Here is a 14,340-nt window from a genome sequence, read left to right as displayed (position 1 = left end):
ATGCAATGCTAAAAAAGTGCTTTGAATGGCATGTTTTCGATACGTATCCACGAGATGGTTCGAATATACAAGAAAACTCTAGGACTTAGAAACCTCGAGGTCTGCCTGTTCATGGATCAGTCTTGATCTTTCGTTCAGAAACCCTCGAGATCAATCCATATCTCTGGGCCATGACACATGCCTAACGTTTTGTGAAGTGTCTCACCACTCCATCGAGCATCCTAATTTGAACCGTTTTGAATCCTACTATATTGCAAGAGCATCATTTCCCATTAGTGCCTTACCACCCTAAGCATTGAGGTAGTAAACTAACGATTATGAGAAGTCACATGATAACAACATTAGAGTCAAGTTCTCAATCATCACCTGTTGAACTCATCGTGACTGCTAACACATCATATGTATTACTGAAACTATTATTTGCTGTGGTAACAATATTACCATCATCTATAGATTCCGCCTTAACTCATTTACCCTTATACTTCCAATAATCTCTCGCATAGTGTACCGCCTCATCACAGTGAAAACATTGATCGTCCGATCAATGGATCTCATTTTAGAACATCTTTTCCATCTAGAACCTTCAGACTCTCGGTATTCATCTCTACCACGAATAACCAAACTTTACGCTAAATCCTACACTAAGTTATCTTCTCGTTACTATTTTACCATTCCTTAGAAAACAAGATGGATTTTACCTCTTCCAAGGTAATTGTAGTGTACCTCTATAGCATTGAATCAGTAAAGTGCTCAAAGGAATCGTGTAAAGATGCCAACAACGTCATGCCTTGTTTCTCATTAGGCAAGGCTTCATTGACGTCGTTCAAGTCCATCATAAGTTTGTTAAACTCATCTAAATGGGCTCTAAAAGATATGTTTTCAATCACCTGGAATGGGAACATCTTTGTTACCATAAATAAACGATTGTTCAAACCCTTTCTATTGATAGTGTTCCACATCGGTTGTAGAAGGGGCTAGTGGTTGGTTTATAAGTGTGAAGAAAAGTATCACCCTTTGAGCTAGCTTTTGGGGTGAGAGAGGCCCAAGATCACCCAACACTGGTATCAGAGCCAAAAGTTGTTAACAAATCTAGATCCAACAGTCACACAGGAGAGTTACGGGTTTTGGTAGCTCTGGCCTAGGCCCGATATGTGAGGGGGTGATAACTTTGATGGGAGAACAATGACAATCCAAACAATATCGGATTAGCACAGCGGAACAAAGCAGTCTCCCTTCCTGTGCAAACCTAATAGGAAACAACTTAATCGAGGAAGATAAATATAAAGCATCCACAAACACAAAGCGATTTTTTTTATGTGGAAAACCTCCTTGGTGTGAGGAGATAAAAAACCACAGGACCGGAGTCCACCCAAAAAATTTCACTATCAACAAAACTGGGTGAACAAAGTTCTTCTAAAGTAAATACTAGAGGTACATAGCAGCAAAGATATCAAGAATATCATTTCTGACAATACACATAAACTTCACAAGAGGTAAAGGATAAATCTCACAAAAAAGCAGGTTCATTTAAATCCACGAAAAACCTGATGTAGGGAGCTTCAATTGAAAATCAAACCAATCAGATTCGATAAGAATGTGTCACGAGCATGTTAAAAAAATTTCAGCTCAATCAGAGCATGAATCGACCTCTGATGTCAGCTTGATGAAAATCAGATATTCCCTCAACCTAAATTTTCTACTCTCTCTTTCTTTCTAGTTACTGCGTCTTAAAAAACGTTCTTTTTGCGGCTACAACATAATACTAGTGAGAAATCCATATGGATTATCATATGGGCTCAAGCCTTGGGCTTCCTCTACATGGGAGTGAACCCAATCAACAAATCTCCCCCTCATGACAATGTGGAGGGATTCACCATCCCTGCTATCAATCGATAATATTCAAGCTTCTCCCTTTGTAGAGTCTTCGTCATTATATCGGAACCATTATGGTCCGTATGGATTTTCTCAAGTTCCAACAACTTCTCATCTAGAATATCCCTTATTCAATGATATCTAATATCAATGTGTTTTGATCTAGAATGAAAAGATAAATTCTTACCAAGATGAATTGCACTTTGGTTGTCACAAAATAACGCATAACCCTTTTGCTTGAACCCAAGTTCTTCCAAGAACTTCTTCAGCCATAGCAACTCTTTACTAGCTTCGGTTGTCGCAATAAATTCAACTTTGGTTGTAGAAAGTGCAACACACTTCTGCAACCTTGACTTCCATGACACAGTCCCACCGGCAAAGGAAATCAAATAACTAGAAGTAGATTTACGAGTATCAAAATCTCTAGCCAAGTCGGAATCTATATATTTAACTAACTCGAGGTTCCCGGTCCTGAAACTGAGTTTAAAATTGGAAGTTTCCCGAAGATACCTCTTGATCCACTTTACTGCATTCCAATGCTCTCTACCTGGATTTGATAAATAACGACTAACTACGTCAACTGCATGCACCAAGTCTGGCCGTGTACATACCGTCGCATACATCAAGCTTCCCACAGCCGAGGCATATGGAACACTTTGCATGTCTTTCTTCTCTTCATCAGTCGTACGACTTTGCTTCGTATTCAAATTAAAGTGGGCAGCAAGAGGAGTGCTAACCACTTTAGCCTTGTCCATGTGAAATTTCTAAAGAATCTTCTCAATGTACTTCTCTTGCGACAAGAACAACTTCTTAGCATTGCTGTCCTAAGTAATTCTAATGCCAAGAATCTGCTTCGCCAGGCCCAAGTCTTTCATGGCAAAAGACTTGCTCAACTGTTTCTTCAATAATTCAATTCGTGAAGCATTCCTGCCAACAATCGACATATCATCAACATAAAACAAGAGAATAATAAAGTCATCATCAGAATTTTTTTAGAGAAACACACAATTATTCGAGGAAGTCTTTTTATAGCCCTGCTCCGTCATAACTGAGGTAAACTTTTTGTACCACTGTTTTAGTGCTTGCTTTGGTCCATAGAGACTCTTCTTTAACTTGCACACATAGTCCTCTTTTCCTTCCACTTTGAAACCCTTTGGTTGTTCCATGTATGTCTCTTCCTCCAAGTTACCATGTAAGAAGGCTGTTTTGACATCTATCTGCTCAATTTCCAAGTCTAGGCTAGCTGCCAAGCCTAGAACCACACGGATAAAAGACATTTTCATCATTGGAGAAAATATATCATCAAAGTCAATACCATTTTCTCTTACCGAATCCATTAACAACCAATCTAGTTTTGTATCGTGGTTGTAAAGTAAGTTCATCTTGCTTCAATTTATATACCCACTTGTTCTTCAAAGCTCTTTTGCCTTTAGACATCTTCACCAGCTCAAAAATATGATTATCATAAAGTGATTGCATTTCATCCCGCATTACATCAAACCATTTGCTTTTGCATTCATCTTCTCTTGCTTATTCATAGCATTTTGGTTCACCTACATCATTCAATAATATATGCTCATGTGCAGAATATCTAGTGGAAGGTCGTCAGTCTCTAATGGATCTCCAGACTGGATCATCTGGTGGAGCATCTAATAGACTTCTGGTTCTAGAACGATATCATCTGTCTCAACATGTTCTGGGATATATGCATTGTCCGGAACATTTACTTCCTGCTGCCTCTCATCAATGTGTGCAGGATCATGTGTGTGAGGAACTAGATCCAAGTCAATTAAATCACCACTAACCTGTGGTACTGAAGCCATATTTGATTTCTCAATATCATGTATTGTTTGATCTTTTATAAATACAACATCTCAGCTTCTTGCAACTTTCTTGTCAACTGGATCTTAAAACTTATAACCAAAAAAATCATGTCCATAGTCAATGAATATGCATTGTCGTGTTTTCACATCAAGACCTCTCATCTTTGGGAATATGCACAAATGCCTTGCATCCAAAGACACGCAAATAATCATAAAAAACATCTTTGCCTGTCCAACCTTTATCAGGAACATCAAACTCTAAAGGGACATATGGAGTAAGATTCAATACATGTGCAATTGTATTCAAAGTCTCACTCTAAAAGAATCTCGGTAGCTTTGTTTGTGAAAGTAAACATCTTTCCCTTTCAACCAGTGTCCTGTTCATTCTCTCAGCTAAGCCATTTAACTGAGGTGTCTTGGAAGGTGTCTTTTAATGTCGAATATCCTGTTGTTTGCAATATTCATCAAAAGGTCCAGTATACTCTCCCCCGTTATCAGTTCTGATACATTTCAACTTCGTTCCAGTCTATTTCATAACTAAAGCCCAAACTGCTTAAAAGCATATAATACTTGATCGTTAGTTTTCAAGGTATGAACCCAAATTTTCCTTGAATAGTCATCTATGAAAGTAGCAAAATAAAGAGAGCCACCAAGTGATTTTGTCCTCATAGGACCGCAAACATCAGAATGCACTAAATCAAGTATACCTGACTTTCTTGAATGAAGGGAGCTTTTGAATGCAACTGTATTCTATTTTCCTGCTAAATAGTGAGCACTTTTCTTCAATGCTGAACTTTTCATTCCTAAAAGGAGCTTCTTCTTAGCCAATATTGACAAACCCTTCTCACTAATGTGATTGAGCCTCTTGTGCCATAACTTAGCTATTTCTTCGCTGTCCACAGCATTAATTTTGTCTGTGGACAACTTTGCCTGTATAATGTACGACGAAGAACATTTCTTACCTCTAGCTACAACTATAGAACCTTTAGTGAGCTTCCATTGACCATCACTGAAGGTGTTGCAATACCCCTTATCATCCAACTTACCTGTGGAATCAAATTCAAACGAATATCAAGTATATGCTTAACATTATTCAATATTAACCTCATGCCATTGACGGTCTTTGGGCACGCGTCACCAATACCTACAACTTCAGCCAGCCCATTATTTCCCATCTTCATAGATATAAAGTCACCTGACTTGTAAGATGTAAAGAAATCCCTATGAAATGTAGCATGAATAGATGCACCACTATCAATTACTTAATTGATCTTTATGATATACAAAATTCACCGCATCACCATCAAAGAAAATGAGAAAGTCTTCTGCAAGTGCAGAACATGATTGTCATCGTTGTCATTATCACTTTTCTTCTCTATACTTTTCTCTTTCAGTTTCTCTTTTTTCAATTGACGGCAATACCTTTGAATATGTCCCTTCTAATGGCAATAATGGCACTCAACATTTGCAAATTTATTGTATTTGCCTTTGCTTTTATCTCAGCTCTTATATGTATTTCTCGGACCTCGAGTCTCACTTCTTCCCCTTTTCTCAACAATCAAGGCATCAAAATGTGAAGAGGAGGATCCCTATGTCTTTCTTCTCATCTCTTCATTTAAAATACTACTCTTGACCAAATCCATGGTAATTGTACCATTTGGGGCTGAATTAGACAAAGATGTTCGAAACGTCTCCTACGAGTCCGACAAAGTACCAAGCAACCATAATGCTTGTATCTCATCACAAACTTGATACCCATCACAGCCAGCTGATTTATAATTCCTTGAAAAGAATTTTAATGATTAGTCAAATGAGTACTATCTTGATATCTCAGAGCTATCATCTGTTTTATTAGAAATAACTTGTTATTCCCGATCTTTCGAGCATATAATTATTCGAACTTATTTCACAAACTGCGTGCACGTGTTTTCTCAATGATATGATTTAAAATATTATCATCCACCCACTGCCTAATGTAACTGTTCTCTAAATTAGCAACGTAAGTGTACGTATCGAACAAGTAATAAAGTGATGAATTAAAGTATCGTTCCCATAGAGATTGTAGACAAATCAATCAAATTACTTACTAAAGGTGAACAATTCTCAACTTTATCTAACCAATTAAAGATTTAATAAAACAATCGAAATTCTAAAGAAAACTAAATTAACCTATTACGATTGAAATTTCCGAAAGCTAAATTAACCAAGGCAGCAAACCAAAATCGAAAATAGGAATTCACAAACTAAACCTAGAAATTTCGAGCATAAAGAAGCAAGAAGTAAAGGACTTTGATCAAGAATTAAAAACGTTAGAGCATCCGATTTCACTTAACCAATCAAGATTAATTAACCAAGCTCGTCATGCAATCAAATTGAAATCATAGTGTGATGGTAGAACTTCCTAATTTAAATTACTATCCTTGGTCCGGTATAGCAACCCTACTTAGATTTAGCAACCCACATTTGGTTCATGTGAATTTAAGTAAACCTAAGTGCATTAAAATCTATGAATGTTCCTGGATTCAATAAACCACCCTCGATTTACTTACTACCGAAACCACACAAACAACGTAGTATATCTCTATCTAAGTTAAATCCATGGCTATATATCATAAGCATAGAATCTCCTTTCGGTTTCATCATGCAATAAAAATCATTCAAGTGGTGATCAAGCACTTCAAAGCATTAAGAACGTGATATATAACTCACACATACGAGATCTAGAATTGCATCAACAACTCTTGAAAATTAATCAATCATAGTTAAGCTACATCGTAGCTCTAATAACAAGTAGTCTAGAACATAATGAACATTAAACTAAAAACAATAACTAAACTAAACATGATGAAGAACTAAAACAAATTCACCAAGAATAATCAAATGCTTGATTTTTTTATCGCCTCCTCCTTCTTCTTCCTCTGTTTCTCTCTTCTAAAATCACGTTTTTATACCTCCTCTTGTTTTCCAAGAAACCTTAATCACAATAGGATTGCAATTAAAGGTTCTTCCAAATTAGGACTCCTCTCAATAATAAAACTCCTTTTTTAGCTTGGACTTTGATTTTCTTCCCAAAATAGGCTTGATTCTTCTTGATTTCATATTTGCATAGCTTTGATCTCCAATTTGGGAAGCTTCTACACGATTTAGGAACAATTGGATTGTTGTGGATACTTTCACGCAGCTTAGGAGGACAAAACGCGTGGAAAGCCGGCAAATTACAAAATTAGTCCCTGAGCTTCCTTTAACTTCAATTACCTACAAAAATTAATTAAAATAAATAAAGTAGGCATCAAATTCAATTAAAACTAAGCAAATATTAAGTTAAAATAATAAATAAACTCTATATAAAATAGAATTATCAAATACCCCCAAACTTAACATTTTGCTAGTCCTCGAGCAAAACCAAAACTAAAAACACAAATCCAAACTCAACCATAGTTGCTCGAATTCTCAACGAAAAACATTATAATCAATGCATAAGTTAAGTCTAACCCTAAACATGCAATCCGTGTGTGTGTGTAATCCTCAACTCCTCAACTTATATGCAACCTAGATAAATCCACGTTGATATGTAAGCCCCCAAACTCTAAATCCACTTAACCAAATCTCATAAGTTTGCCATTCATTCCTCTCTCCACTAATGTAGACCATAAGCTCAACCAAGAATCAATAGGTCTTAATAAGTTTATAATGTGGCTTGGCTAAGGGTTTGACAAAGATATGTTTAAGCTCAACTTACCCTACAGACACATCAATTCCATAGCTCAATTTGTTTTCTGGATTCAACAACAGTACATACCTTCTCTCTCTTTTTTTTTTCTTTTTTTTTCCATTGCTTCTCGTTCCATACTTTATGGCGAAGTTCCTCCCTAAGTCCCTCCTTTTATAGTGCAATTCCAACCCATTGAGTATCCAAAAGGCTCACTCAAGTTGAAAGTTGGATATGGGGATCCGTATAAGCAGTACTAAAGATACAATATTTCCTAACTATACACATATTTCTTTTTCAAACACTTTTCTCCATTTTTTTTTTTGCATCAAGAATCCGTGTCTGTAGGGTATAGGGAAAACTGATGTCAATAAGCTCAGGCTACATTATAACGGTATCCAAAGAAATTTAGGCAATATAAGGCTCAATGGGGTGACTAAGGATAAATAAACAAGGTTGGCTTGAAAGGCTCAAACGATCCAACGAATGCCTAAATCATTTTCTTAATTGAGTTTAGCCTAGAATTTTGCCTCGAGAGAAAATCAGACAAATTCTAAGATCTGGGTGAGTTATAAGAGAATCACATACTTCACATAAATCTTCTCTAGGTACACATAACTCAAAAAGTAAGGACTAGTGCTCGAAATATGGACTACATGCTCAGGATCAAGACTAACTCACACATCAATCCCACTTTTAAACAACATTTTTTCGAAAATTGCATCCAAATTTCAAATTAAGCAAAGATTTCACAAAAATTTTCTAGCAAAAATTTTACAGCAAAAATTTTATCTCCCACCCCCAAACTCTAATGCAGCAGTGTCCTCAATGTTGGAAAAAAAATTAAGATAGAGAAACTCCCTTGGAATATGATGAACGCATGCCATAGGGGTATTTGGGGTAGAAAGCTTGGAGAAAACTTGAAGATAGATCCCTACAAAAATAAACCAGGTAATTAGGGAAAACTATTATTGGGAGGATTCGATTTTTTTTTCGAATGCAGTAAATAAATAAAGCTAAAATGCGAAAAATTAAAATGCTTGGGTTGCCTCCCAAGAAGCGCTTGCTTTATAGTTTACAGCCAAACTCTTCCAACTCTTCTAGGCAGGCGAAAGCAAAGCAATGGTGGCTGTCTGGGAGTCGAAACCACCTCCAAAGTAGGGCTTGAGACGTTGACCGTTCACTTTAAAGGTTTCCTCCTTATCATTAACAACTTCAACTGTTCTATAAGGGAAGATCTTGGTGACAGTGAAAGGTCCAGACCATCTTGACTTTAACTTACCTGGAAAAAGACGAAGACGTGAGTTATATAATAAAACTCTTTGACCTATATGAAACTCCTTTCTTAAGATGTGCCTATCATGCCATCTCTTGGTCCTCTCCTTATAGATCTTGGCATTCTCATATGCTTCATTGCGGAACTCATCCAACTCATTCAATTGCAACAATCTCTTCTCACCAGCTGCCTGCATATCGAAGTTAAGAAAACGTACTGCCCAATATGCTTTATGCTCTAACTCAACAGGCAAATGACTTGCTTTTCCATAAACAAGTCGAAAAGGTGACATACCAATAGGAGTTTTATAAGCAGTTCTATAAGCCCACAATGCATCATCAAGTTTAATTGCCCAATCCTTCCTATTAGAATTCACTGTCTTTTCCAATATTCTCTTTATCTCCCTATTAGAAATTTCAGGTTGACCACTAGTTTGAGGGTGATAAGCAGCAGCTACTTTATGTGTCACACCATATTTATGCAAAAGTGATTCAAATTGCTTATTCAAAAAGTGTGTACCTTGATCACTTGTAATAGCCCTAGGCGTGCCAAACCTGGTGAAGATATTCTTTTTCAAAAATTTAATCACAACTCTAGCATCATTAGAAGGCAAAGCTACGAAATCAATCCATTTAGAAACATATTCCACAGCAACCAAGATATAAGTATTACCATATGAAGGTCGAAAGAGTCCCATGAAATCCATACCCCAAACATCAAACAATTCATAGATTAAGATATTGTTTAAAGGCATTTCATGTCTTCTAGATATATTACCAGTTCTTTGACACTTATCACATGCACCAACATAAGAATATGCATCTCTAAATAGTGTAGGCCAATAAAAACCAGACTGTAAAACCTTAGCTGCAGTCTTGGAGGCACCGAAGTGACCACCTGCCTGTCCATCATGGCAATGATAAAGAATGTTAGGTATTTCTTCATTGGGAACACATCGCCTAATAACTTGATCAGCACATACCTTAAACAAGAAAGGATCCTCCCAAAAATAGTGTTTAACATCAGAAAAGAATTTCTTCCTTTGTTGATAAGTCAATTCAGAAGGGAGAACCTTACTTATCAAGAAATTAACATAATCAGCATACCAAGGGGTTTCGATTTTGACAGAGAAAAGTGCCTCATCAGGAAATTCATCTAGGATTGGTCTTTCTTCCACAGGGGCATTCGGCAATCTAGAGAGATGGTCGGCCACTAAGTTTTCTTTCCCTTTCTTGTCTTTGATTTTCAAGTCAAACTCTTGCAGCAGTAAGATCCACCTAATCAATCTAGGTTTTGAATCTTTCTTTTCAAGCAAATACTTAAGAGCAGAGTGGTCAGTGTAAACAATGACTTTGGAACCAATCAATTAAGAGTGAAATTTATCAAAAGCAAACACTACCACCAAAAACTCCTTTTTAGTTGTGGCATAATTCAATTGAGCTCCAGATAGGGTGCGAATTGCATAGTATATGGTTCGAAATATTCCATCCTTTCTTTGTCCAAGTACGGCTCCAACAACCGAGTCACTAGCGTCACACATCAACTCGAAAGGCAAATCCCAAGTAGGCGCAGTCATGATAGATGCCGAAATTAACTTCTCCTTCTATGTGTTGAATGCCTGCAAACAATCATCAGATAAGTCAAATTTAGAATCTTTTTCCAACAATTTAGAAAGGGGTCTAGCAATCTTAGAAAAATCTTTAATGAAACGCCTATAAAATCCTGCATGTCCCAAAAATCCTAGAACAAGCTTCACAGAGGTAGGAGGCTGCAGTTTTGAAATAACTTCAATCTTAGCTCGATCCACCTCAATTCCTCTTATAGAGATCTTATGGCCTAGCACAATCCCTTCCTGCACCATAAAGTGACACTTCTCCCAATTCAAGACAAGGTTAGTCTCCTTACATCTTTGTAACACCAAAACTAAATTATTCAAGCATGAATCAAAAGATGAGCCAAAAACAGAAAAATCATCCATAAATATCTCAATATATTTTTCCATCATGTCAGAAAAAATAGCCATCATGCATCTTTGAAAAGTAGCAGGCGCATTACAAAGACCAAAAGGCATCCTCCTATAGGCAAAAGTACCATAGGGACAAGTAAAAGTAGTTTTTTCTTGATCCTCAGGTGCAATAGGGATTTGATTATAACCAGAATATCCATCTAAAAAGCAGTAAAACTCATGCCCTGCAAGTCTCTCCAATAATTGATCAATAAAAGGCAAAGGAAAGTGATCTTTACGGGTGGCATCATTCAATTTTCTATAATCCATGCAAACACGCCATCCAATAACTGTTCTAGTAGGAATCAATTCATTATTATCATTAGGTTAAACAGTCATACCTCCTTTTTTGGGAACAACTTGCACAGGACTTACCCAAGCACTGTCAGAGATAGGATAGATGATCCCTGCATCAAGTAGCTTAATTACCTCAGCCTTCACCACCTCCTGCATTTTTGGATTGAGCCTCCTTTGGGTTGGATGATCGGTTTGAATTGCTCTTCCATCAATATTTTATGCATGCATATCGAGGGGCTTATTCCTTTAATATCTGCAATGGTCCATCCTATTGCTCCTTTATGATCTCTCAGGACTTGGAGTAACTTTTCCTCCATCACACCTGTCAAAGAAGAAGAAATGATTACTGGAAGAGAGGAAATTCCATCAAGAAAAGCATATTTAAGATGAGATGATAAATATTTGAGTTCTAGAATTGGCGGTTCTTCAATAGAGGGTTTCGGTTTCTTCAAATTCAATCCCAATTCTTCGAATTTCGGTGATCTAAATCTCGGAAGAGGTGGATTTGCTTTCAAAAATTTCGTGTACTGCTCGACCTCTACAGCTTGGCTTCTTCTTTGCTTGGCCAAACCAAGCATGCCTCCAACGAGTCTTCAATTGTGGCTTTACTAAAAATTGATTCCACAAGCCTATCAACTGCATCGACTCTCAAACATTCATTCGGCTCAACAGGATATTTCATGGCTTTGAACACATCAAAGGTGACTCGGTCATCTTGAACTCTAAGAATTAATTTTCCTTGTTGCACATCAATTAGAGCTCTCCCTGTTGCTAGAAAAGGTCGGCCTAGGATGATCGGGACCTCGAAATCCTCCTCCATCTCTAAGACAATGAAATCTGCAGGAAAAATAAACTTGTCAACCTTAACTAGAACATCCTCCACTATGCCTCTCGGGTATTTGATCGATCGATCGGCTAACTGAAGAGATACGATGGTAGCTTTTACTTCCCCTAAACCTAATTTCCTAAAAACAGAATAAGGCATTAGATTAATACTTGCACCTAAATCACACAATGCCTTATCAAAATAAGAATTACCAATAGTACAAGGAATAGTAAAACTCCTTGGATCTTTCAACTTTGGTGGTAACTTATTCCGTAAAATAGCTGAACATTCCTCATTAAGCTTCACAGTCTCATAATCTACCAATTTCCGTTTGTTTGCCAAAATTTCCTTAAAAAATTTCGCATAACTAAGCATATGGGCTAAGGCACATGCAAAAGGAATATTAATGTGCAATTTCTTAAAAATATCAAGGAATTGAGAGAACTGCTTATCTATTTTGTGTTGCTGAAGTCTTTCCGGGTATGGAACTGGCGGCACATATGGCTTTGGATTGTCCGGAAATAACTTGCTTCAAGGTGGATTAGCTTTGGAGGGCTCAATTTCGGGTGCGTCGGCTCCGGGTGGTTCGATTTCTTTCTTCTTTCTTGCTGCTTCATTAGACAAATTTCTGCTAACTTCTTTTCCACTCCTCAAGGTGATTGCTTTTGCATTCTCAACTAGATTCTTCTCAGTGTTGCTCGGAAGGATACCATACGGTCTTTCTGACAAATGGTTACCTAACTGGCCAACCTACTTCTCCAGATTTCGAATGGATGCCTCCTGATTTTGGAACCTCACATCAGCACTTTAATGAAGTCTTGAGTTGTTTGAGCTAGCTTAGTAACCATTTCCTCAAGGTGATTGTGCTGTTTCTCCTCGGGCGGCCTAAATGATGGTGGTGGTGGTCTCGGCCCTTGCTGATTTTGGTTGCTCCAGGAGAAATTCGGGTGGTTTCGCCATCCAGGATTATAGGTGTTTGAATATGGATTGTTCTGGGGAGGCCTGCTAAAATTTCCAACAAAGTTAGTATTTTCAGGAGGATGTGTGAAAGGATTACCTACCTGACATTTGGTGCTAGCATGGCTTCCATTGCAAAATTCACAAGTTGGGCCTTGAATCTTCAACACTGAGTCGATCTTTTTGTTTAAAGCAGCAAAATCTGCGGCAATGGTAGTATTGACAAAGACTTCATGAATTCGACTCGACTTTCTAGCAGATAGCCTCTCAATTGGCCATTGGTAGCTATTAGCCGCCATCTCCTCCAAAAGATCAAAGGCTTCCTCAGGCGATTTATTGTTCAACGTCCCTCCAGCTGCGGCATCAATGGTAGACCTCAAATTCGGCATCACTCCATTGTAGAATGTATGCACTTGCATCCAAACTGGTAGGCCATGATGCGGACAACGCCTTAGTAGTTCTTTAAACCTCTCCCATGCTTCGTACAGAGATTCACCATCCATCTGTACAAAAGAAGTAATATCGTTACGCATCTTGGCAGACTTAGCAGGAGGAAAGTACTTACTAATGAATTTTTGAGCCATGTCATTCCAAGTCGTGATAGATCCTGCAGGAAGAGAAGTTAACCACGTCTTAGCTTTATCACGCAAGGAAAAAGGGAATAATCTCAATCTAATGGCATCATCAGTAACGCCATTATATTTTATAGTGTCACAAATTTTAAGAAAAGCATCTAAATGGATATTAGGATCATCATTCGGCAATCCACTAAATTGGACTGCGTTTTGAAGCATCTGAATTAAGGAAGGCTTAATTTCGAAATTGTTAGCTTGTATGGTTGGCCTTCTAATGCTTGATGTTGATCCTTGGACCGTAGGTGCGGCATAATCCTTCAAAGTCCTCCTTGGATTTTCTTCTCCCTGTTGGTTTTCAGCCATGGTGTTGTTGTTTTGCTCTTGTCGTCGTCTCAGAAAAGTGCGCTTAATTTCAGGATCAAGCTTCTCAAGTTCTCCCTGTTGGCTTCGAGTCATGCAATATTCCACCCAATTCTTGTACAGAGCCGAAATTCCTTTTTTTTATTTTTCTTCTGTAAAATCAAACAAATAAAATAAAATAAAATAAAGCTAGACTAAACCAAGAATTGCTCGGTATTAATAGTAATTGTTAATTATCAAATCAATCCCCAGCAACGGCGCCAAAAACTTATTCTCTAAATTAGCAACGCAAGTGTACGTATCGAACAAGTAATAAAGTGATGAATTAAAGTATCGTTCCCACAGAGATTGTAGACAAATCAATCAAATTACTTACTAAAGGTGAACAATTCTCAACTTTATCTAACCAATTAAAGATTTAATAAAACAATCGAAATTCTAAAGAAAACTAAATTAACCTATTACGATTGAAATTTCCGAAAGCTAAATTAACCAAGGCAGCAAACCAAAATCGAAAATAGAAATTCACAAACTAAACCTAGAAATTTCGAACATAAAGAAGCAAGAAGCAAAGGACTTTGATCAAGAATTAAAAACGTTAGAGCATCCGATTTCGTTTAACCAATCAATATTAATTAAC

The 14,340-nt window shown here is 37.3% G+C and overlaps 1 protein-coding gene and 1 non-coding gene across 2 annotated transcripts; one reads left to right on the top strand and one right to left on the bottom strand.

Moving 5' to 3' along the window:
• Nucleotides 1–12,602: 12,602 nt before the first annotated feature.
• LOC130135544 (uncharacterized) lies at nucleotides 12,603–13,796 on the bottom strand. The gene has a single exon (XM_056305006.1). The coding sequence runs from the start codon at nucleotides 13,794–13,796 to the stop codon at nucleotides 12,603–12,605; it is 1,194 nt and encodes a 397-aa protein (XP_056160981.1).
• Nucleotides 13,195–13,301, top strand: LOC130135576 (small nucleolar RNA R71). Its single transcript, XR_008814876.1, has one exon. It is a non-coding gene; the product is annotated as a small nucleolar RNA R71 (small nucleolar RNA).
• Nucleotides 13,797–14,340: the final 544 nt, after the last annotated feature.

This window comes from Syzygium oleosum, unplaced genomic scaffold (assembly GCF_021117445.2).
Source record: "Syzygium oleosum isolate NSW1041296 unplaced genomic scaffold, Sole_v2.1 Sole_v2.34, whole genome shotgun sequence".
Lineage (NCBI taxonomy): Eukaryota > Viridiplantae > Streptophyta > Magnoliopsida > Myrtales > Myrtaceae > Syzygium > Syzygium oleosum.
Note: the sequence above shows the minus strand (reverse complement) of the source record. Positions and strands in the feature narration are given on the sequence as shown.

Excerpts from the sequence above, each read along its gene's own strand:
- LOC130135544 (XM_056305006.1), bottom strand. The coding sequence starts at position 13,796 with ATGACTCGAAGCCAACAGGGAGAACTTGAGAAGCTTGATCCTGAAATT.